Raw genomic sequence first — 23,627 nt, 5'->3', positions numbered from 1 at the left:
ATTATAGGAAGCAAGAAACTGATTTGTTTTAATGAATGCATTGTATAAGTTGTATTGGTTTCTGATTATGTAAATTTCATCGACTTATTGGATGTTTACATCGTACGTATAATTATGTCATTTCAATACTTCCCGTGTGTGTTATATGCGTGGACTTTTTTTATCTTCCAGTGGAACAAAACACAGTATGGGATACGACTGTAGTTGTGTTTGCATTTTCTGGTCTCAGTCTTTCTTTGTACAACGATGAAAACGACACTGTAAGTTAACTTTTATTATATTTTTCTCATGACAAGGATCATATTAATCTACCCAGATCTTGTTGGAACATTGTATACAGCGCTTTTCAGTTTTACAAATTGCCTTTTTGTTCCGTAGAAACTCTCCAAGGTTTCTTTTCAACTACACCGTACAGAAAAAACGCTTTGCACGTGCGAGCTCCAGAAAAGCAACGGCACCGTCACAGTACGTAGTGATTCGTCCATCGATCTTCGGCTTTACCTCTATGGTTGCATTATTGAAGACGCGCGACCCAGCAAAATGACTGCTTTTCCAAGGTATTTAACCGTAAACACTTTGACCAGCAGGGCCGTAGCTAGAACGGGTAATTGAGGGTGTTAATTTATATACTCATGTTTACATACCGTAAGAACAATCGCTTTCAAAAGAAATCCGTCTTTAAACGTCCATATTTGAGAAGTGGTTGACGATCGGCGTGAATCTTATGAGAATCGACATCGAATGTGATTCAACCACTGCCTAAAGTGTACCAAAAAGTCTGTAAAAGTGCATTAACTGAAGGAAAACCTTTCAAAGTTACTGTATGAGTTTTTTCCAAGAAGCTTGGTGCCACCCAGGCGACCCAGTTCTCTTTTCAATGCTGTAATCAAATTTTGATTTTTTCTATAGAATGCTCTCACACAAAACAGAGCAAAAACATGGAAGACGTTCTCAGTTTAAGTCCAACAACAAAAACCGTCCTAGCATGATCGAAGTTTCATACAAACAAACACCTGTTGGACAAATGATTGGTATGTAAGGCGATCCGAATTTTAAATTTGTTAAAAGGAGCGAGTTAATAGATGCATGTTAATACCTCCTCAATGTTTTTTTATTACCCTTATATATCAGATGCATGATAATGCCTCCTCGATGTTTTTCTATTACCCTTATATATCTGTTAAATGATAATACCTCCAGGTTTCTTTTATTATACCCTTATATATCTGTTAATAGATGCATGATAATACCTCCTCAATGTGTTTTTTTTCAGTGGACTTAACTATGCAAGATCCAGTATTGTACATCAGTTTTCCTCTTCTGTGGTCATTACTTGATTTCTTCGCCGTAAACTCTAATACTGAAGCTGTTGTGTTTAATGATGCAGGTATGATTTATTAGGGTACTCTCGGTTCCATTTGCTCTTCCACGGCTTATATTATTGTGGAGCTGATAAAACTTCAGCCTAAAATTTCCAGGTACTACCCTGTCTCAGTCAACAGGAGACCACGACAGTCAATCTTCAGCTTACGTCCTTGAGGTAAATGGAGCCTTAAACAACCCTGAGATAGTGTTGTTAGGAGAACCTGAAAACCCAAGCAGTTCCGCCCTAATAGTTCAAACAAGCATTGAATTTGAGTATAAACTGGTTGATAACCAACAAAATTTCTCAACGACGAGCAAAGACCTTATTGTTCATTCTTGTCGATATCCTGATCGGGAAAAAACACTGTACAAGGTGAGCCTGGAATTGTATTGTTTAAAATAAGTACTTAAAGCTCTCTCTGAATCGACATTCCATGAAACATTGCTGATTTTACCGAACAATGTTGATTAAAGCTTTTGAATTTTAGAACTTTTTATAACCTGAGCACAATTTCATGAGAGCATAATAATTATGTATATGCTTGTAGTAGCAATTAAAAGATAAAAGCAATACGCAATGATACATCGAAATCTTGTAACGACAGGTTGTTAAACCTTGCGCCATCGATTTCCGTTATTCCTATCCCGGCAGTGATTGCGAGGGGCAAGAAATTAACCTCTGTGTTCCACAAATGACAATAAAAGCTTCTCCATTGTTGCTGAAAACGCTACTGGCGATCTATCAGTCATTTTATGGTGATCAAGAGGTATGTCAAATATCAGCATCTATCAGAATAAGATAACATAATAGAACTGATAACAAAGATTTCTTTTTCCAATGAGTAATATTAGTTCATGAAAAAGTATAATAATTTATAGAGAGCAAATACTTTATGTATTAAGATCACAGAGGAACGCACACCCCAGCCAGATTTGAATGTGGACCAAAACGTGGATCTGTGGCGTCCTCAACCAATATGCAAAGACGACTGGAAACAAGATCGGGGTTAGTAATATGCTTGATACGTGAACGAAAGTATGAAACTCAACTTGATTCATTATGAAATCATTATTACATTCTTCAACATTTTCCCTCTGTAGCTCCAGTTCGTTTACCATCGAGAATCCATTTAAACACAACTGTAACTGAAAAGGTATCTCAAGATATTACACAGCTATTTGTGCCTCAATAACAGGGAGTCTTCATTACCGCCAATTACCACGATCCCATAATCATAATTCATCATAATTCCATTGAGTGCATGCCTCATATTATTGTATACTTTAGCTTTCCTTGGAGATGAAATCAGTCCGTTTAACTCTTTATAATGAAGTCATGGGCCATCGCGTGCCACTCCTGTTGATGAATTCCAGTGTTGTTTTTAACTTGAAAGACTGGAGCTCTGAGGTTAGTAAATACTTAACTCTGAACTTTTAACATTATTTAAAGGAAACAACCCACTCACATGTCCAATAAACTAAACATCACGACGAAGTCTATTGCGCATTTTTTAAACGTTTTGCAATGATAATTTACGTTGTGTATCGGAGGAAAAATATGCTTGTATTTTTATCTTTGATGCAGCTAAAACTTGTAGCTAACTTATCTCTGGAAGCGTGGTATTATAACGAGACATTTGCAGCCTGGGAACCACTCATGGAAAGTGAAGAAACATTAAATGAAAGACACCTCTGGCAATTGGAACTGAAGGTACATATGTCAATCTTCATTTGCTTAGATATTATATAAATTATTGTGTATATGTATACTTCAAATAAGCTCGATAAAGGCTATTGTTCAATATTTTAGATATTTAAAGCCGACAGTCACAGTCTGTCGTTCACACCAGACAGCGAAGAACAAAAATTGATTGATAAAGAGGATTTTAGAAGCTTAGCTTCGTCGCATGTTATTGAAAGTTCCAGGTAATCTATATAGGTCACGATGCAAAATAAGCTAGGTATTAGATTCGTCCCGGCTTAACTCATGATTAATGCATGAAAACATGAAAACGGGTTATTAGTAAAACCTTAGTTCCATGGTGGATTCGTGGGGGAGGTCACTGACTAGTACCCTTCAAATCTTTCATATGATTGTCTGACAACGATATTTTTCGTTTCAAGCCCCGTTTTACACCAACGAAGCCCAGTTCAATTTGCAACACCAGATTTCGACCAGTATCGCTCTCAGACATCTTCTGACATGCTGACCCGAGGCGGTCACTTCAACGTGAGTGAAATTCGACCACTAGAAATATTCGACGATGCGGATAGTTATCTGAGCCATCGCTCGCCACTGTTGTCAGAATGTAGGACGGATGTATCATCAGATATTCCACAAGCTACGTATATTGTTCTGAGTTCTGAAGATATAATGCAGTTAACTGTCACACGTCCAGCTGTTGATGTCCTTACTGAAATTTCTGTGGTAAATGAAGTTTATAAATATTTTAATGTTCTACACCTCATTAGATCTGTAATATGCATGTTATTGCTCCTTGATGTCTTCTGCCGTGTTGAGTTCGTGAACAGGGCTACAAAAGTAGGCACCACACAAGAAAATTCTTAACCTAATAATAAGGAATTGTTCATGCAATTAATCGTCTTAGATTTTTGCCGACGTTACCTCAGCAGCTCCAAGTGAAACAGATGTGATGGAATCGCCGTTCGTTGTTGTTAATGACGTAAGAAATATATTATGTTAATAATATTACGATAAGACCCTATCATACCTATATAGTGGTTTAAATTTTTCATTGCTTAGCAAAATAGCACTTTGATGAATAGGCACCTGTGCTGTTCAGTATGGCCCTAGGTTATACGTCGCATTTTGGTCGCGTCGAATGCAATTCAAACAATAGATAATGAGAAGATAATGAAGCCTAATGAGGTTTATCAGCTCATTATCTATTGTTTGAATTGCATTCGACGCGACGAAAATACGACGTTTAACCTAGGCTTATATGATGCATGAATTATTACGCTTAATTTTCATCAATTATTAACTATACGCTCACGGCTCACCTTTTATTGTTTTTCAGCTGGGGATCAACACATCCGTATCTTTGAGCTACCGCCATGAGGTTGGTTGATTTGCAACCAAATCAGTTTTTCATTCAAACATTTTCATCCTCTAAAATTCCTGGATTTTCCTCCCTTTAGACAATTCAGAAGTCGACGCCAGAATTAACTATTACAAAAAGAAATCGCATGGGATATGCAGACGGTTATCAAGATACCTCAAAGAGTTATCCAGCTGGGCTTTATAAATTAGATACACCAAGGGATAAAACAGGTGTTTCAATGTTGAGTAAAGATGACAGTGTTATACAAGAGGATCAAGATGATATGGAAGGTGAGGATTGCATAGCTTATGTGCATGGGAAAGATGGCGAAATAAAGGTGACGAAAGAGAAGAAATTTACTCGCAGCATCTCTATGCCTGCGAAAGACATGCGTACTATGGTAAAACTAGTGGAAGAAAAGGAGCGTAAAAGGAAAAATCCTGTAAAGCGTCTCGTAGATGTCGTAGCTGAGAAGCATTCTCCGGAGGCAGTTGAAACAACGATACATGAAAGCGAAGAGGTAATTGTTCCAGAAATGAAATTGGGTATAGATTTACACGATAAAGATACTGAAAGAGAACCTAAAGATGGAGAAGATGCGGTTAGGTTTGATAAGAAGCCTAAGAATGAAAGGAGTTCTGAGGCAAAGAAGAGGGTAATTTTGGACAACATCGATGAAGATTCACCGGATGGAGAAAAGAAGCACGAGGAAAACAATGAAGCAGAAACAAGTGGCAATGAACAGGGTATTAAATTGTCCATGTTTTAAAGTAACTCGATATGTTAATAATGACCAGTGCCGAGAACGTTTTGTTTATTTTTCTGTAGCACCAAGCTTTATATCTGGTGCTTTTGCTACAATGGGTCTTATTGCCGGAATAAGTGGTCATCCAATCAGTAGCGCAGATCAGTTGATTGGGCAACCTGCTGAGGAGAAAAAGGAAGTCTTGTTCGAGAGGCCAGAATACAAGAAAGCAGACGACTATATTTCTATTCAGGTGAAGAAACGATTTCAACGGGTTTTTTATCTAGTATTCCTAGCGCTTTGCCTTGTGGTTATAGTGGCCGGTATCACTGATACTCAAAACAGATTTTTTTTGTCCCGTCAGCCGTCAGGCATCAAAGTTTTGGTGGGCGATGGCGAACGAAAAAATCTTCGTGAAAACATTTGATATTTTTTTGAGGCCGTTTTCCGATATCAGTGGATATCACTACATAATGTGAAGCGCAATTCAAAGGGTAAAACAAACCTAATTTTCTGTAAAAACTAACAATTTTCTATTATTGATGGTCAAGATTGCTGGTTTTGACGAATTGTCGTTCGTTCCTGTATCTCGTGCTGGTCGCTTTCTCTACCAACTTTATCCTAAAAAGGTCTGATTCTATTCCACTTTGTCGAGCCAATCTAGTATTAATACAACTACTAACAGTAAATTTCATTATAATTTTTTACAGCGTGGCAGGTATTGTTATATCGTAGTTCAAATCGAAATTGAACATAGCCAAAAGCGAGTCACTATCCGGGCGCCACTACAGGTGAAGAACAACTTAGATGTAGCGATTGATTTGATTGAAGAAAATGCAAGTAAAGAGGGAAATGATCGAAAGATCTGCACCATTCAACCGAAGGAAGTTGGAAACCTACCCCTGTTTAATGCTCACAAAGAAAAATTTTTTCTCAAGCCAGCAGCTATCGATGGGTAAGATGCATGTTACATTCGTTGAACTCCGTAGATATTCCTCTCTAATGTTTTCAATCGTACACAACTAAAGCAACTTGCATGTTTAGTGAAACGATTATCAACTATTAAAATTAAATTTTTTGGCTGCACTTTGTCAGTTGACTCAAAATTAGAAATACTAATTATATTTCTGTGGGACTACTCGATCTTGCATCTTTACGGCGGATGGGGCGTGCAGTAGGTCTCCACTACCACGAAGCCCAGTTAAGCAGTTTACACTCAGTAGCAATTTAAAAAACATTTAGGTTCAAGAAGAGCACAACTTGGGTTTCTTGGCAGCATTTGTCGGACGAAAAGCAAACGAGTATTGTGACCTGCTTACCCGAGGAGGCCGGACCAAATTACGCATTTTGTGTCAAGGTAATATACTAATTCTTTGATCTCTGACTCATGAGAACAAGCTTGCCTTCCAAAAATCTCCTTGAGAACCTATAAAATAACAAAAAGATACGAAACGCTTTCTTAAAATGCGTATAATATCGTGGAATAGTTTGATAGTCTCATGAACTTATAATCCTCTAAAGTTCAGACCATGCAATACCTCTTCCGACATACATAAATTACCTTTCAGGTTCTTTGCGAGAGAGACTCACTAAACATATATCCTTCAAGAACCGCTCCACATCACATTTTACAACTTTATCCCACAATTAGCTTTGGAAACTTTCTTCCATTTTCCGTAACGTTGAAACACGAGGTAAGATACATTCTATATATATCGCGTATAAAAAGGTAGTATGTTCTTTACGTGGGATATACGAATCTTGTTATGGTTCAGATTTGTTGACCAACAAAACGGGACTAGATCGCCAAGCTGGCTACACAACATTATCTTATTTAACACAATATTTGTAAACTTTTCATGCAGGATTCAGATGTTGAAATCATGAACATTGAACCCGGAAAGCGTCATCAGCTTACATGCGTGACAACGAATAAACAATCGACATTTTTGCTGAAGGTATGAGGTCATCAGTAGAGTTGCTAACATTGTCTATATGTAAACTTGAAAGTTTCCCTACCCCTGCTAAAAGGGTTCCAAACTCTCCCCCTGCATTCAATGTATTGTGGTTTGCATGAAAAAGAGAGACAAACGTATTGTTGACGTTTCCAAAATTTGACCTGCACGAAGCGAAATTGGCTGGTGTCACCTTAATCCCAGGTTTTCCTATATTTTTTTACCTGACCAGGAGTAAAACACAACTTTTCAGTGGGATTGAATTCTTGGTACTCTGTATTTCAGGCCTGCTGTACCTGAAAATATTAAATGACTATAATTCACGTAATATAGGTGGAACAATACATGAAGACGTCTTGGAGTGGCTTGTTTAAACTGGGTGGTGATAGTCAGCCGGATCTTTTGATTGAGATGCAACCAGAGCGAGATGTATATAATAAACTGGTGGGTAAATAATAATTCGACATTTCGATGTACGCTTCATCATGCATGAATGCATGCATGATCTCCAATTCACGTGTTGTCGATTGACTTAATTTGTGAATAGAAGATGCGCTACTTGGCATATGTTTTAGGATCAGGGGATGATAGTACTTCAAGGGCAACTCTAAACCCTATATAGCTGGTGATGTTGAAAACTAATTTAAAGAATTCTAAAATTTTAGTTCATACGTTTCGAGTATATCGACAAAGGAAGCCTTGGTGTTAATTTTTATTCCTCCTACTGGATGGTTAATAAAACAAATTTAAGCATCGCGTACAGGGTATGTCTTGCATGATTAGTTTCATTTCTTGTACTGGTCAAGATTGTTAAACTCATTAGGCGAAAAGTTTCTTGTCTTATCATGCACGTGTCTTTTATTTTTTAAATTTTTTGTTTGTTTAAATTGTTTGTGAACAACCAACTTTGTTCGTCGACTCGGAGAATGCAATGCAAACTGGTCAATTGTTTTAAAGATGTCACCGTTTTTTAGGCGACAAAAAGTTCAAGTGAGACATACAAGCAAATGGCATCTGACACCGAACCATTACTTTTTGAATCATCTAACACTAAAAAGGTAAATAGTGTAAACGTAATTAATTTGATGAAAAATTTAGGGTATTAAACAAAAGAAGAAAAAACTCATTGCTAACGACTGTTTTAGTTCCCCTGAATATTTCTACCAAATTGTTTGAATATTAGAATTTACACTTGAAAATACCAACTGTGATCACAGAAAATTTGACAGTGTAAACCTGCCCTAAGACGTTTGAAATTTTTAGATAATGCTAAAGCTTCACGGTTGCGATTGGTCGAAGAGTTTTTCCTTGGACGCTCTGGGAAATGCCGGCGATTTAGTGTGTGAAGAGATAAAAACTTCCAGAGAGTATGAGGTAATGAGAAATATCCAGATTTGAAGAGATACAATTCATAGACATGCAACCATGCACTCTTCACATCACTCTTCACTCTTCATAGCATAGGAAGAGTTTTGATGACTGGACATTTTGCCGGATTGATATAATTACACTGTACCTTCCACTTGTATTTTATGTCTATTTCTTTTATGTAGATGGCTATATCCATTGAGTTATCCAGTAACCGACTGACTAAAATCCTGACAATAATGCCCAAATTTGTAATTATTAACAAAACTGAGGTATAGTATGTTGCGTACGTAGATTGCTATATTCTCCTATTACTATAATATAACCACCTGATGTGGCCTGAAAACTAAGCAACCATTTTATAAAATTATCACCAATATGTATAATTAAACCATAACTGACGTTTTTTAACAGCGTGTGCTGTCAATTTGTGAGACCGGCCAGAAGGATGGACTTTGGATAATCATAAAGCCAAATCAGGTAACAAGTGTATAATATTTCTCCATTGATTTATAATTTTTTTTGTGAAAAACCTAGCATTTGATACATAAGAATCATATAATTTTTCCTTAAAAAAATATAAGCATATCCTCTCATTACGTTTGTAGTGTGTTCCGTACTGGCCAATAACTAAGTCCAATGCATTTCTGGTGAAATTGTCAGACAGTATGTTAACTTCAAAGGTTATACGAATGGATTCGCTCTTCCCAGCAATATTTAGGGTTGGTCATGGTGTTTTGTTGGAAATGAACACAGAGATTACGGAAAGTTCCACTACCATAGTCTTTACACAGGGGTGCGCTAGTAATTTACCCAGGCTCGAAAATCTATGTGAAGATATTTCAATCAAATTACATCAAAAGTAAGTTGATCGGTTGTAGCTACAATTCAAGCAAACATAGTCCAGAAGTGACACGTTCTTTACAATCGGCAGGGATTCAGGCACAACGACCGTCCTTTTACCACTGACCTCTATTGTTTATCTGTGGGATGAGCCTGGCGGGGACCTTACGTTGTTATGGCAACCTGAGAATTACCACAATCACCCAGAAAACATTCCTCTTAATAAGGTAACTCCTTAATGCTCTATTGTGAATTTGATGGAGGATAAATTGGTGTTTATTTTATCCTGTGTCATCTTCATCAATCTTGTTTGATATTTTGATTTTTCTATGAACTTCAGTAATTAACCAATCGTGCGGAGATGTTTTAGTTTGGTTTAGTTTAGTTTAGGGATTGCAAAGTTCTTTTTACTAAGAAATAAAGATCTATGGTAAAAAAAAAGGAAAGGCGTATTTCTAAATTTTTAAATATAATTCAGCCAAATTTACTGTCTAATCCCTCAGATCTAAACGTCGAGATGTTTTCGTCTATCTGACAAAGTTGTTATACCACCTTTTCGAGAACCTGCGGAACATTTATAATTATTCTGTACTTTACCTAGGATGGGTTTGGTCATGTTAAGTTGCGTTCCAAAAAAAAGAAGTCGTCTAGTATTGGCTGCATGGGAAGACGATCAAGACGTTTATCAGAACCTGTTACGCAAATGGAGCCACCGGAAAGCAGGCGCAAAAGCGATCGTGAATTTATCGTAGGGAAAACGATTTATTGGATGTCTTTTTTAGACGGTTTTCAAAGAGTAGTTACTTTTACTGATGATCCAATAGTCGCAAGAGAAACGCGTAAGGTATGCGCGACGGGACATTTTGCTCTTGTACAACCAAAGAATAAAATCTGTCTGATTCATTCCAGTTCTATAATAGCGGCATCAACTATGTCCTTTCCCACATGATTCTGCTTCTTGTTTATAACTATAGTCGAATAATAATTTAATTTAAAGAAAAACATAAAACTGTGACAGGCTATTTAAAGAAATTATTCCCACAGAGATTATATATTACTCGCCCAAATGCACGACACTACACGTCAAGAAAAATATTATATAAATAAATAAGGCTTCAAGAATATGTAATAGCAATACATGTGATTTGTTTACTAGCAATGTGAAGGTGAACCTGTTACCACTGAGATATTTTTATCACTTGATGGTGTTCGATTATCTGTCGTCAACCAAGAACAATCAGAAATTATCTATTTAGGCATCTCAAGGTACGCATTCTATTTCTTTGGTCGCCAGCCTTCATTCTTACATTATATCATCTTACATCACACAAAGCCACCCAGAACCTTTTAGGCAAGAATGATTTTATGCAATAAAGATGCTATATTTTGTTCCATTATACTTTATCTTAACTCCATCCATTTTTTACAGCGCAACATCTATTTGGGAGGTGGAAAAATCCCCCAAAAAATGGAGGGTTCTTAATGTGGAAACATCTTCAATCTTAGAAGAAGCTTGGAGGAACAATTTTCCCACGCAGAAGCTGGCTAAGGATGTTGAGGTAACATTAAAGTCGATGGCCTTTCGTGAAAAAATTAACCAGGAACTTTGTTCTTGACTTCACAAATTTTTTAAATTTAGGTCGACTTTGATACGATGACGTTAATAAAGCCTTATCGTGGTTCATTAAATAGAAGATGTGAACCAGGACTTTGGATACACTATTCCGCATCTCTTAATTATGAAAGTTTTTCCGCCAAAATTCATCGGGTTCAGGTAAGCTCTCCGTTTGCTCATTTTACATATTATTATAAACATTCTATATTAGGTTGCGTACTGTACACCGTCTGTGCATGATACATGACACATTGTCGTATACGTAAACTCTCCTTTTCGCCAAAAAGCTTTTATTTAAACTATTTTTTTCCAGATTGACAATCAAATATTCGGGACCATTTTTCCGTGTGCCTTATATCCATCGCCTCTGCCAAGTCTTATTACTCAAAGATATGGTAAGCTAATAATATGTTTACAAACCAGACAAATTTCAAAGATGCATATCGAAAGAATAACAGAAATCTTTTGCAGGATTCAAGCCATTTTTTGAACTATCCGCCATCTACCGCAACGATACTAAGCACAATTTCCTCCATCTTAGGTAAAGCTTATATTTGACATTTTGTTTTATCACTGCCACAGTTCCCCTCATGCAGAGATTTCTGTGAAATTGACTACTCATACAAAACACCTTTGTTCATTTTTAAACATGTAGAACATATAGAAATTCAACTGTATGAACAGTTTTCGATAGAAACATTGCACAATTAACACAATGCCAACTTCCTTTTCTTTATTCACAATTTTTCAACGGGTTTTCCAAGCTCAGTTTCCGTGTTCGGAAATATAGGGCTTGGTATGACCGTTTCTATGATACCGTTATACTATGGCAGAGCACGCCATTTAATCACAGAAACTCCGTGACAAATAAAAACAACTCTTATGTTCCTTGCCAGGTATTTTAAAGTTCTAATTCAGGAAATGAATATTAAGCTCGAGAAGGAGTTTCTTCGTGCAATCTACAATTTAATCTATGGCGACGACACAAGTGAACAAGATGCGGTAATTATTAGATGCAAAATTTTCTATGGAAGCAATTTTTCTTGCGCAGTTTCTTAATATCAACATTCAAATGTTTATCAGCAAGTTGTAAAACGTACCTTCACTGTAAGATTCTCTGCAAGTCAGAATTCCTTGCGGTAATAATATATTTCAGTTATCTTGAAATTGTCGTCAAAGTGAGTCCATCTCTCATTGCATAGGCCTGCGCAAAATTGAATCTGCCTATTCTTATTCCTGTTTCCATGGTTACGACTCCAGAAGATTTCTACCACCTCTATATTTTATTTAAATATAGGAGACACTTTTTAACCAGGACTTACGAAATATGTCACTTACATTGGAAGATACGTTGATCAAAAGTGTAAGTAAAGTAACAAACTTTATAACATTGAACAAAGGCAAAACATGCTGAAAACGCATTTTAACTCCATCGCCTTTAATAGGCATAATAGATTTCAAAAAATTTTGCGGTCTTTAAAGACTTTGACCTTTAATGCACTTGCTTCTTAGGACATTTTATTTTACTATGGGCGTTTTTGATACACTCTATATATAAGTATAAATTCTTTAAATATAATGTCATTCTTGCAATCCAAAGAAGCATACAAAATATGGCGCTTAACAATTCGAGTCAATATATCGATGGTTAACTCGCACACTGATTTTACCATGCAACCTCAAATTTAGGGTTCTTTGGATACACATCGACTGTTTCTCGAAGTGTTTCACCTATCTCCATTGAAGGTACAGTGTATATGTATGGTGTATGCATATAGTTGCTTAATTGCCTAGGAATAGGACAGTAGAGGTTTAAAGGGTCTTAATTACCAGTGGAATTATACACACTTGAAATTCAAGCCGGGAACAGTTGGTGGAAGAATGAGTCAACTATCGATCCTCCGGCAGGAATGGAACTTAGGCGTTTGCGATGCCGGTGCAATGCTCATTTTTTTATTCTCACCTATTTCCGGCATTACCATCCTATACACATTAACCCCCCTTGCTCTTGTCAGTTACCTCTGTAGCTCAGTTGCAAGAGCATTGCAACGGCATCGCAAAAGAGTAGGTTCGATTCCTGCCGATGGACGGATAGTTGACTCATTTTTGCAACAACTGTTCCTGGCTTGAATTTGAAGTGTGTATAATTCCACTCAAAATTAAGACCCTTTGAACCTCTACAATTTACCTGCATCGAGTGAAGTGTCAAAAATCAAAATATATTTGTATAGCTCTTTTGCAGCGCAATCCTTTATTTTAATTCAGGTTAATCTCAGTTTATCCCTCAGAAGTGGGCTTTATCAATCTGAAAAACATGGCGATTCGGATCTTTTTCAAGTTCTAATCAACTCCGTTGGTTCGCCACTGACAGAGGTTAACGATGTTTTAATAAAGTAAGGATTAATAAGTAATTTAATTCACATGCATCGAGCAAGTCAAAGTAATTTGATCCACACTTTAAGCTCCAGATATATTTGGATACAGAATATTTATTTTATTTATGAAGTTTGCATGTTCGCTGAACAAAGGTCAAACCGGAAAGCAAACTGGATATGCATGAAAGCCGTTCATATACTGCTCTGTTTCGAAATAAAATAATCAAATAAAATCCTTGGGAGTGTTACTTAAACAGTACGATGGCAAACAATATAAAATAATAAGAGAAATGTTGAGTTTAGTCTTTGGAAAAGGTCGCGATCAAGTGTGTTTTGACCTCCAGAGGCTAACTGAATTATTTGTACATTGTTATAATGATTGTTTCCTATTCTTCTAAAGGCTGGCTTATTTTGAAAGAGCTGGTCTTTTCATAACAGAAAACTCTCTGATTTCAAGTGCTAAGAAGCATTACACTTGGCAGGTATATCAACCACGTATATATCATGTATATTTGTTAAATGAGAAAATGAAGTTGTATAAAGCTCGTTAATTCAATTATTTGTTACGTTATATACGTTTTAACGTTAATTCGTTAATTTGAATATTTTCTCCTATATATTTTTTAAAGGCTCTCCGGCAATTTCACGCCATTGCACTAGGTCTGGATGTTCTAGGAAATCCCTATGGTCTTCTCACTGATATAGGTGAAGGTGTAAAGGACCTATTTTATGAACCATACCAGGTAAAGTAATGTTATTAGAGAAACGAGGAATCGATTTTTTTTCTAGAAGCAACTAAAAGTGAATAATTGTGTTATTGTTGTGATTTTAGGGTATTGTCCTGGGACCACAGGAGTTCGCGACAGGACTTGCCAGAGGAGTAAAAAGCCTTTTGGGTCACGCTATTGGTAAAACTACTGCTGAAATCGTGTACTTGCAGTTTTAAATTTCCATTGAATTGCTTTAACTGTGATGTGTGTATTTTAATGTTTTAGGGGGTACAGCAGGTGCTATGTCAAAGATTACTGGTACATTCGGACAAGCCTTTGCGTCTCTGTCATTTGATGAGGACTATCGAATGGTAAAGTTATTGTTTTCAATTTCAGCTACGTTAATTTATTACCTACGTTAATTTATGGCTATATGACACAATTGTCTAGCTGCGATGCCCTAACTCGCATGTAAAAAGATTGCATGATCATGCAGTTTTTATACTGAACTGCCGTTAATCTTTCTTTACCTTCTTGTAAAAAGTGCTTTACTGGTATTGATTTGATCAGTGATCACTCCTTAATTCCCTGAAACGCAATTGTAGGTAATTAAAATCTAAAAAACTGAAACCTTGAAAGATGTCTTACTGTGGCTTCCCGTTATTTTTTACAAGAAGAGAATTGATTATTCGGATGGCATTTAATTCGCGTTCAAAGGACGTGTGACAGAGACGTTAAAGGCCGACACAGACCGGACGCGATGCGGCAACGCGATCCTGGAAGTAAAATTTGGAAATTATGGACGCTAGAGGAGTCAAAATGTTTTATTGTTATGTAATCTACAAGAATATTATGATAGTTTAAAATTTATTTGATTTTGAAAAATTAAAAACGTTGAAAATTCGCGCCGCGTTGCCAATTCGCGTCCGGTCTGTGTCGACCTTAACTGTTCATTTCTGTCCTCCCTTGACATCCGTCTGTTCACTGCATGGTTAGATTTTTTACTAGTGTCAAGCTTTCTTCTTATTGGTCGGCAAATTTCTCTGTAGAAACGGCGGTTACGTATGGCTAACGGTCCGGCGAGTATTCAGGAGGGTGTCGCTATGGGAGGAAAAAGCTTCCTTATGGTAAGCTGCGTTTAAATTAAATTTTACCATTATATCGTGGCTCTAAAAATAAAAAAAAATTGGTAGCCCAATGATAGAAGTTTTGATTGGCTCCGCTAAATTAACGAGCCAATTGAATTTCGTTCAAAGTTGAAATGTGCATAATCTTCACAGAACATTAAAAACCCAATCGCATTGCAAGATCGATTAAAACCAAAGGGGTCTTTTTGCTATTACGGGTACTTTGCTTCATATTGTTATTCCTTACTTCAAAGGGTTTAGTTTTTGGCGTATCTGGTGTTGTTACGAAGCCTATTCAAGGTACGTTCTGTGAAACAATATTGTGATTACTTTTTAAAATTTAGGCAAGCTTAGCCTAAAAACTACTTTTCTATAACTACTGGGTTGTATAAAACTCTTTAACTGCAGTTTGCATAGTTAAATCCTAGTTAACTCAGAAATACACGGCTCTGACTGGCCAATTCTGTCCTTTAATACAATTAAGTAATGCATGCATAGTATTTTCTATAACTATTTCTAAAACTAATTTAAAGTTAATTACACTATACAAGGCATATAAACTTGGATGGTATATGTATGATATAGGTGCTCGAGCCGATGGTGTTGAGGGATTTTTCAAAGGATTTGGAAAGGGTATAATGGGACTTGTTACCCGACCTACAGTAGGAGTGTTTGACATGGTCAGCACAACACTGGATGGAATACGAAGGTAAATGTTGATCTTACTGTATACAACTGAAATTACTAATCTTGTTCATGTTATGATCCGTATAATGAAGTCAGAGGATTGTGTTCCTTTATAAACAACCAGGAAAATGAAGAACCGCGGTTCTGCTGCCGTAAAATTTGGCCCGACGAAAAAAGTTTCATACCTCTTAATGAAGATAAGATTTCTGTCCTTCAAAAGCAAATTAGCGATGTTTTTCGAAATAAACAGTTGATTGCATTATGTATTAGAAGTAGTTTTGTATTAGAATTAGAAACGGCACAGATGCATGCAGCGTATTTTTTCTGTATAGACATTATAAGCCCCGTTTACACTACACTCGATTTAATGGCACGGCACGGCTCGGCGTTTGTTTTGGTAGCCTGAACACTGATAAAATTGGGTACGGATGTCAATTTTAGCCGTGCCGATTAATTGACTGTAGTGTAAACGGGGCTATAGTCCCAGAAAAATCCATACAAGAAGTAAAAGAGAACATTTTATATTTTAGAAAATATCTAGCGACGTTATCCTATTTCTTTTTCTTTGGCACAGGTCTGCTGAGCAAGATGGCGAAGATGTGGTCGTCAGGATGCGAATGCCAAGATTTAGTCCACCAGATGCTGTGAGTTACTGGAATTCTTTAAGTGTTTTGAAGCCGATTTTTGTTCGATGCAAATGTTTTTTTTTGTTTCCCTTAGCCTTTACGCCCTTATCTTGAATACCAAGCAAATGGAAATGCTATAATGAAGGTATAAATTTGATCGAAACCGTCAACGTCATTTTCAAACAGCGTACCTAGAAAGCTAAAAATGTTTTCTGATGCAGAGTTTACCATGGTCGAGGGAAATAATACGCGATGTCTATATTGATCACACGCCGCTCCCAAAAGATGGCAATTCTTCTATAGTCATTTTTACTAACATGTAAGTATTATAATATATTGGCCACAATTGACCTGAGCCCAGCTGAGGCTGTGTTAAAAATCTGTTAAAAAGCAATATGTGGGTTACTACTACTTTGTGTAATGTATGGAATCCCATATGTTATATACATTTTTGTTCTAAAATTAATAATTATCTTAATATAATGAAAATTGTTAGGAGGATTTTGGAAGTGCATCAAACTGCATTCTGGAGTGAGTGGAAAATCAACGAGGATATAAAATATGATGATATTTCAGGAAGTGTTAAATTAAGTCTAAGTGGAATGGAAATTTGTACCAAAGTAAGTTATTTTCTCGGACTTGAAGATTGCAAATTTCGTGGCAATCGAATAATTATGTAATATATTGAATAGTATGATTACTTTCAAAATTCCAGTGTCATTATTCTAATTATACTTCTGCAATTATTGATTAGTTCTTTTATAATATATTTAGACTGACAGTTTAATAAGAATTGAATCTACTGACCTCGCTACTTTACAGGTAAACGTATATCAGGTATACCTTTATATAGCTTTTCCCAAAGTGCTACGCAATACTAACAAACCAATCAAACTTCGTGAAACATCAGATTTTTTCCGCGCTTGAGTCATTATAGCCATATAGGAAAGGTGTATTGTTGATACGGGGGTGAATATCTCAAAAATATTCTCGAAAAATAGTGCTTAAAATTTGATTCCATTTTTCAGATGGTACAAAGGAAGCTGGAAGAACATTTGTATCATTATCGAACTGCACACTAAATGGCATCTTTGGTATTCCAAGTAAGCTGAAGTGTGTGAATACTAATCTACAGCCGGGCATTTCTGCGAAAAACTGAAATCGGCCTCATGTTATACCTCGCTGACACAACGTGTTTATAGCCAAATGTATGTAGCGCAGAATTAAATGTCACAACCCAAGTCAAGTTAAATACCCATAGCCATACCTAATTTTTCATCCCAAACAAACGAATATATTTTAAAAACAATTTTCTATCTTTCAGTTGTAAATAACAGTACTGGTAGGGATTTCCGTAAAGCCAATTTGTTACCGTAATGGTAAACGCCCCATTTTACAATCTAACTGTAGGTTACAGTTTAATTTTTAATCTTAATTTTTACAACTCAAACGTTATAATTTGAGATACGTGCGATTCTAATACCATGGAACTATCACTTCACCGGATCGTTAATTTGAATTTGAGTTGTTTTAGAATAGAGAAAGATTCCGGTATTATATAAAGTTATAAGGTGTGAGTGATCACCTTTTTAATAAGTCGAGTAGCTATATAGTTTTTCTAGTATCGGTGTCGAAGTTTGGTATCGATATCACTAAAATTCCTTGGTATCGAAGTGGTATTGTATAGCATTGAAAAAGCTGGTATATTATCGCCCATCCCTTATTGAAAGAGCAAAAATATTTTTTCATGGAAACACGCATAATACATACCTCTGCTGTATCTAATTTAGCGTAGCATTGTTTTGACTAGGTAATTTGTAAACAAAGCTCAAAAACACGGAGGCAATTATGACATTTTTTCATTTTTGAAGTCGGAACTTTCAGGTCTAGTGGTCTCTAGTCGTTCTGAAGGGTAAACAAATCAGCCTGTCATTGTATTGTCTATGGAAGAAGGCAATGATATACTTCGTTATTCGTCCCCGAACGACTTGTTATCGACATTTGAAAAAATGAATACCTTACGAGGCAACACTCAACTTTGTGATGTCACTTTAATGGCGGGGGAAAGAAGGATTCGAGCACATCGTGTAATTATGGCAGGATTTAGCGATTATTTCGACGCAATGTTTAACGGAGATCTAGCAGAAACCATCCAAGATGTTATACATATAAGGAATGTTGATCCAGATGCCTTAGCTGCCATTGTGGATTACGCTTACACAGGGAAGCTTGATATATGTGTTGACAACGTTGAAAATCTGCTTACTGTGGCTTGTCTGCTGCAAGTTGAGACCGTGAAACTGAAATGTTCCGAGTTTATGAAACAGCATTTACATTCCACAAATTGTTTAGGAATTAGGGCCTTTGCTGAGGGCCATGGTTGTGAAGATCTTTTTAGAGCTGCTGACAACTTCACAAAAGAGAACTTTCTACAGGTCAGTTTTTACCATTTTTACTCCCAAAAAAGTTTCGACAATATTAATGTACTTTCATCCTTGAAATAAATTTCTTGAATTGCAAACAAGAAGTAAATTTTGGCTGCAGTTACAGTACTTTATTATGCCCATGCATTTGGAATTAATGTTTGTATATAATATTTCTATACTACCACTGCCACCTTCAGGTTGTTGAATGCAAGGAATTCCAAATGATTAATGGAAACCAGTTAGAGGAACTATTTGCAAGTGATGACCTAAATGTGAATATGGAAGAAGAGGTTTTCTTTGCAATGGAAAAATGGGTCCAGTATGATAGGGAGAATAGAAAGGCATCTGTCACCAAACTTTTAGAAAATATTCGATTGCCATTGATGAGCTGCAAAACACTGACGGATCGTGTTGAGGAGAATCTCCTGTTTTTGCTCTAAGTGAATGTGGCAGCAAACTCTTGTTAGAAGCAATGAAGTATCATTTATTACCAGAAAGACGTGCCCAAATGCAGAATTCAAGAACCAGGCCTAGGAAGTCCAGTGTGGGCCTGCTCTATGTTGTAGGAGGTTTGTAGGGTTCACATATATATTATCATATGCTAATTTTCTGGCTAATTGATTTTTTGCTTTTTGATGTTAGACTTTGTTCATTATCCTATTTCCATGCAATTACATATACCTCCCTAGACTTCCATTTTCACTGTGTTTTTGCTCTTGGCCACCCAACTTTTTAACACCACCTAATTTGGAAGCTTAAATCTACCTATATGTGTTATACTATAGAATTATATAAAATAACTTGCATACAATGTTTAATATGTATATTGTGGGTATTGAACTGTGCTACTTCACAGACTCTACACTATTTCTCTTCAGGTGTAGAGTCATATCAAAATCGTACTCCAAAAGGTAGGTCAATGAGCTAGAGTTCATTGATATACTTTCTAAATAAATTTTTAGTAATATTATACTGCACAACAAACTTGTCAAACCACAGAACTTGTTTTATACCACATGTGACCATGGTATTGTTCAGCAAATACCATGCCCTAAACAGCTCATACCCTGTGTGTTTTTCTCAGGCATGTTATTCACTAGATTACCATGATTGAGCAGGGTATTTAACTTTTAAATAAGGTACCCAGTCTAGTATTATTTTGGTTTCAAGGCTAAATGGAATCACTAACATATTCTGCTATTTCAAGGGGGAAAATAACCCTTTAAACAAGTACCTACCTACAAAGGTAACCTTCTCAATGGCAGACTTGCAACCAGATGTGCCATGCACAACTTGTATGATGCACGCTCTTATGTATATACATATATAAACTTTACTAAATCATAGGTTGTTCAACCCAGTAGGTACAAGTAACGGCACGGATACCTCAAAAGGCGCAATAAGTATTGAATGTTATGAATTACGACGTAACACATGGACACCTGTTGCGATAATTGGTAATAAACGTTTGCAGTTTGGTGTGGCAGTGTTGGATGACAAGTTGTTCATAGTCGGTGGCCGAGATGGCTTGAAGACGCTGAACACTGTCGATTGCTTTGATCCACGGACGAAAGAAAAATCTTCAGTTACACCAATGAACATTCACCGTCACGGGTTGGGTGTGGGTGTACTCGGTGGTCCTTTGTATGCTGTTGGTGGCCATGATGGATGGTCATATTTAAATTCGGTAGAAAGGTACACGAATTGTTTCGAGCATGTAGTTTGTTTTTTTTATACATGTTTAAGTTGATCAATTAACATCTACGTACCTGGGTCAACATTATTTTACAATTCTAAACAAAGTCACAAACATTAGGAAATAGTTACAGTACAGTATACTAATAACCTCAACGATTGTCTTCCCCCAGCAGAGAAGGTTCATTCGCGCGCGATACTACAGTAGCGTAACTAGTGTTTAAAACTAGATCTTGGCCGCTGCCGATCGGTAGAGATGGAGATGGTAACACACGGCGATACGATCGACGTTGGTGATGCGATCGTGTTAGGTCAGGGAATGCGAACGTTCTGTAAGATTTGCTGATTTTGACAATTTTATCAGGAACACCTGGACCTAAACGATACCCTCTCCATCCCGTGATCATGCACAATAAACACACATAAGAAATAAACACGCCCAAAACAAGTCATACAGTACCAGGACTAGAATAAACTTATACTGAACCCAAAGAGAATTCACCCACCCCGATCCGTGTAATTGTCCTGCAAGACTAGAACAAAAGAAGAAAACCTCCGACGCCAGAGGATAAGAACTTGTTAACCAACAATGGGGGCAGTTAGAAGGGAAAGGGTGGGTGGTGGTCAAATGCACAAAACGTGTTGGCTAGGGGCTAGGCAAGTCATATTTATACAGGGGAGCCAAACGCCCGGTCTCGTGACAACTATAGCATCTTCGATATTAATTTCCTTTATTATAAATAATAAATACATTTAAAAGAAGTGGGTTTTCAATACAATACATCACACGTATACACCACAGATGCGCATCGTGACCAATTTTTTTAATTGTTATTTCCATTGGCGAAGCACCGATTTCAAAAATAAACATTGCCCATGTCGAAAATGATCTTGAAGTTTACTCACTTGGCAGTTTTTCTTAATCTTTATGAATGAATGAATTTAGTAATAACTTTTAAATGTATAGTTTATGAATACACATCTTCATATTATTAGTCTGTTATGTTATTCAGGTATGATCCTCAAACACGGCAATGGAGTTTTGTTGCAGCAATGAGTACTTCACGAAGCACAGTTGGTGTTGCTGTTCTTGATGGTAAACTCTATGCCGTTGGAGGAAGAGATGGTTGCTCTTGTTTAAATTCTGCTGAAGTTTATGACCCACACACAAATAAATGGACGTTAATTTCTTCTATGATCCATCGACGCGGAGGTACAGTGTACTCGAAACATTTTAACTGTAATAAAGCGTGCATGATTTGAAATTGTCCTTCACAACCCAATTTGTATTAATATTAGTTACCTATATATCGAATTTTGTATCCAGGTCCAATACGATAACAAGCTGTGCGTGATTGAATTTACCACAGGTTTACACGGGACAAATGATACAGTATTTAAAAATGTATTGTGGACTAGGTTACATATTGATTATAGTTGCATGGGCTATGAAGCAACTGTATTCCCCTATATCTTATAGCTAAATATTTATACTGCGAAATAGTTTGTAAAGTTTTAGAACGTACGCACACACATTTGAATTGTTTAGCATGCATAAACCAGCCTTGCATAAACCATTTTTAAGACTAGTGGCTTGTGGTTTTTTCAGGCGTGGGTGTGACAGTTCTTGATGGTTTTCTTTACGCTGTCGGTGGGCATGATGCTCCCGCCAGTCAAGACACGTCAAGACAATTTGATTCTGTGGAAAGATACAATCCCAAGACTGATGAATGGACAATGCTTGCTCCAATGCTGAACTGCCGCGATGCTGTGGGGGCGTCGTGGCTCGGAGACAGTATTTATGCTGTGGGAGGTTACGATGGTACTAGGTATCTAAATGATGTTGAACGTTACGATCCAATTAAAAACGAATGGGAACAAGTCAGGAGCTTGAATACTGGACGTGCTGGCGCATGCGTGGTCGTTATACCACCAGTAAACAGAGAACAGTATCAATAAGGGATCCGTTTTCAGCCTCCGTATCACCTGGGGTACCAGATTACGCAATTGGGATTATCCAATCACGGCCGAATAATTGGATGTAATTATTGTAATTAATTTTTGTTGACGTAAGTGTCAAAATTGTTAAATAGTAAAATTGAGGAAGAGTCGTTTAAAGTTTTTGCGTGCAGCCCTGAATGACAATTTGCATTTTATTTTCGTGATATTCAGGGCATTGCCCCACGGTAAAACGTAATTGATATGCAATGACAAGTCAATCTAAAGGGTGTGCCCAAAAAACCCAAAACCATTGAAATCATCCATAACAATGTAATACTGAGCTGGAATTTGAATACCTAGGCACCCTGTTGGGACCCACAAGTCTATAAACTGTTTGACATACGCATTTTTATGCATGATGACAGTAAAATTTGTCTGAATCCACAAATGATTTTAGTAGAACAATATTTACATTTATTTATGACACAACAAATATGGACAACAATATTTATATTATACAACTCAAACACCATGTCCTTCGACATGTCCTTCAGTCCTTCTTCTCAAGCAAATTTTAAATCCTTGTGATCCTATTTAGCATTTTATAAGTTGCGTTAATCCCCACGAGCAAAAATTCGCGAACAAGTCATTCAAATTTTTACAACAGGTGATTTCAATAGTTTTGGTTTTTTGGGACACCTGTAGTGCAGTGTAAACGCGACGAAGAAATGCAGCAACATGCATGAATGTAATATAAGAGTAGAAAACTATTGTTGATAATTTGAATAGCTTACTGTACATTTTGCCCTGGTGAAAATTTATGTTGAAAGGGTTATATAATTAAAAGGGTTAATTTATTTTCGTAGAATATTCATTGTTATATTTGGACTTCTTTTTGTTCTTATGATCAGTCAGAATTTAATACCAAAACTGTTACGACGAGCACATTGCCTTTTGGAAATAAACTGGGTTATACTTAGGTAGCCACTCAAAAGTTTCACTTTTCTTCACTCTCAAGAAAAAAGTCCCAAAAAACTCATACTGCATGCAAGATGAGAAAGAACCTCAAAAAATATACAGATAA

The 23,627-nt window shown here is 36.6% G+C and overlaps 2 protein-coding genes across 2 annotated transcripts in view; both read left to right on the top strand.

Annotated features, from left to right (window-relative positions):
* The window catches only part of LOC114524861 (vacuolar protein sorting-associated protein 13C-like), a 39,571-nt gene extending 21,573 nt beyond the window's left edge, over positions 1-17,998 (top strand). The window contains exons 61-112 of the mRNA XM_028546064.1: positions 172-260; positions 379-557; positions 910-1,031; positions 1,274-1,387; positions 1,479-1,738; positions 1,971-2,132; positions 2,269-2,371; positions 2,467-2,519; positions 2,654-2,773; positions 2,951-3,076; positions 3,176-3,291; positions 3,490-3,793; positions 3,975-4,049; positions 4,407-4,448; positions 4,528-5,176; positions 5,259-5,428; positions 5,727-5,804; positions 5,886-6,130; positions 6,418-6,532; positions 6,744-6,869; positions 7,041-7,133; positions 7,464-7,574; positions 7,796-7,894; positions 8,105-8,188; positions 8,394-8,504; positions 8,684-8,770; positions 8,913-8,978; positions 9,107-9,360; positions 9,433-9,568; positions 9,943-10,185; positions 10,498-10,607; positions 10,771-10,900; positions 10,981-11,115; positions 11,270-11,351; positions 11,428-11,497; positions 11,853-11,958; positions 12,254-12,319; positions 12,646-12,702; positions 13,222-13,349; positions 13,732-13,813; positions 13,961-14,074; positions 14,164-14,239; positions 14,327-14,412; positions 15,091-15,168; positions 15,423-15,468; positions 15,754-15,877; positions 16,430-16,499; positions 16,576-16,626; positions 16,703-16,800; positions 16,978-17,101; positions 17,256-17,303; positions 17,510-17,998. Coding sequence (XP_028401865.1) covers positions 172-260; positions 379-557; positions 910-1,031; positions 1,274-1,387; positions 1,479-1,738; positions 1,971-2,132; positions 2,269-2,371; positions 2,467-2,519; positions 2,654-2,773; positions 2,951-3,076; positions 3,176-3,291; positions 3,490-3,793; positions 3,975-4,049; positions 4,407-4,448; positions 4,528-5,176; positions 5,259-5,428; positions 5,727-5,804; positions 5,886-6,130; positions 6,418-6,532; positions 6,744-6,869; positions 7,041-7,133; positions 7,464-7,574; positions 7,796-7,894; positions 8,105-8,188; positions 8,394-8,504; positions 8,684-8,770; positions 8,913-8,978; positions 9,107-9,360; positions 9,433-9,568; positions 9,943-10,185; positions 10,498-10,607; positions 10,771-10,900; positions 10,981-11,115; positions 11,270-11,351; positions 11,428-11,497; positions 11,853-11,958; positions 12,254-12,319; positions 12,646-12,702; positions 13,222-13,349; positions 13,732-13,813; positions 13,961-14,074; positions 14,164-14,239; positions 14,327-14,412; positions 15,091-15,168; positions 15,423-15,468; positions 15,754-15,877; positions 16,430-16,499; positions 16,576-16,626; positions 16,703-16,800; positions 16,978-17,101; positions 17,256-17,303; positions 17,510-17,563 — 6,467 coding nt within the window. The 3' untranslated portion in view covers positions 17,564-17,998. The remainder of the gene's footprint in view (positions 1-171; positions 261-378; positions 558-909; positions 1,032-1,273; positions 1,388-1,478; positions 1,739-1,970; positions 2,133-2,268; positions 2,372-2,466; positions 2,520-2,653; positions 2,774-2,950; positions 3,077-3,175; positions 3,292-3,489; positions 3,794-3,974; positions 4,050-4,406; positions 4,449-4,527; positions 5,177-5,258; positions 5,429-5,726; positions 5,805-5,885; positions 6,131-6,417; positions 6,533-6,743; positions 6,870-7,040; positions 7,134-7,463; positions 7,575-7,795; positions 7,895-8,104; positions 8,189-8,393; positions 8,505-8,683; positions 8,771-8,912; positions 8,979-9,106; positions 9,361-9,432; positions 9,569-9,942; positions 10,186-10,497; positions 10,608-10,770; positions 10,901-10,980; positions 11,116-11,269; positions 11,352-11,427; positions 11,498-11,852; positions 11,959-12,253; positions 12,320-12,645; positions 12,703-13,221; positions 13,350-13,731; positions 13,814-13,960; positions 14,075-14,163; positions 14,240-14,326; positions 14,413-15,090; positions 15,169-15,422; positions 15,469-15,753; positions 15,878-16,429; positions 16,500-16,575; positions 16,627-16,702; positions 16,801-16,977; positions 17,102-17,255; positions 17,304-17,509) is intronic.
* A 315-nt stretch (positions 17,999-18,313) lies between these two features.
* Positions 18,314-23,574, top strand: LOC114524863 (kelch-like protein 5). Its single transcript, XM_028546067.1, is given in 7 exon segments — positions 18,314-18,916; positions 19,105-19,329; positions 19,332-19,476; positions 19,786-19,818; positions 20,269-20,602; positions 21,616-21,815; positions 22,212-23,574. Coding segments are annotated over 7 exon segments (1,779 nt in total). The 5' UTR covers positions 18,314-18,424; the 3' UTR covers positions 22,562-23,574.
* Positions 23,575-23,627: the final 53 nt, after the last annotated feature.

Source organism: Dendronephthya gigantea, unplaced genomic scaffold (assembly GCF_004324835.1).
Source record: "Dendronephthya gigantea isolate DGI-Jeju-01 unplaced genomic scaffold, DenGig_1.0 000032F, whole genome shotgun sequence".
Lineage (NCBI taxonomy): Eukaryota > Metazoa > Cnidaria > Anthozoa > Malacalcyonacea > Nephtheidae > Dendronephthya > Dendronephthya gigantea.
The sequence above is the reverse complement of the archived record's forward strand: the minus strand, read 5'-3'. Positions and strand labels throughout refer to the sequence as shown.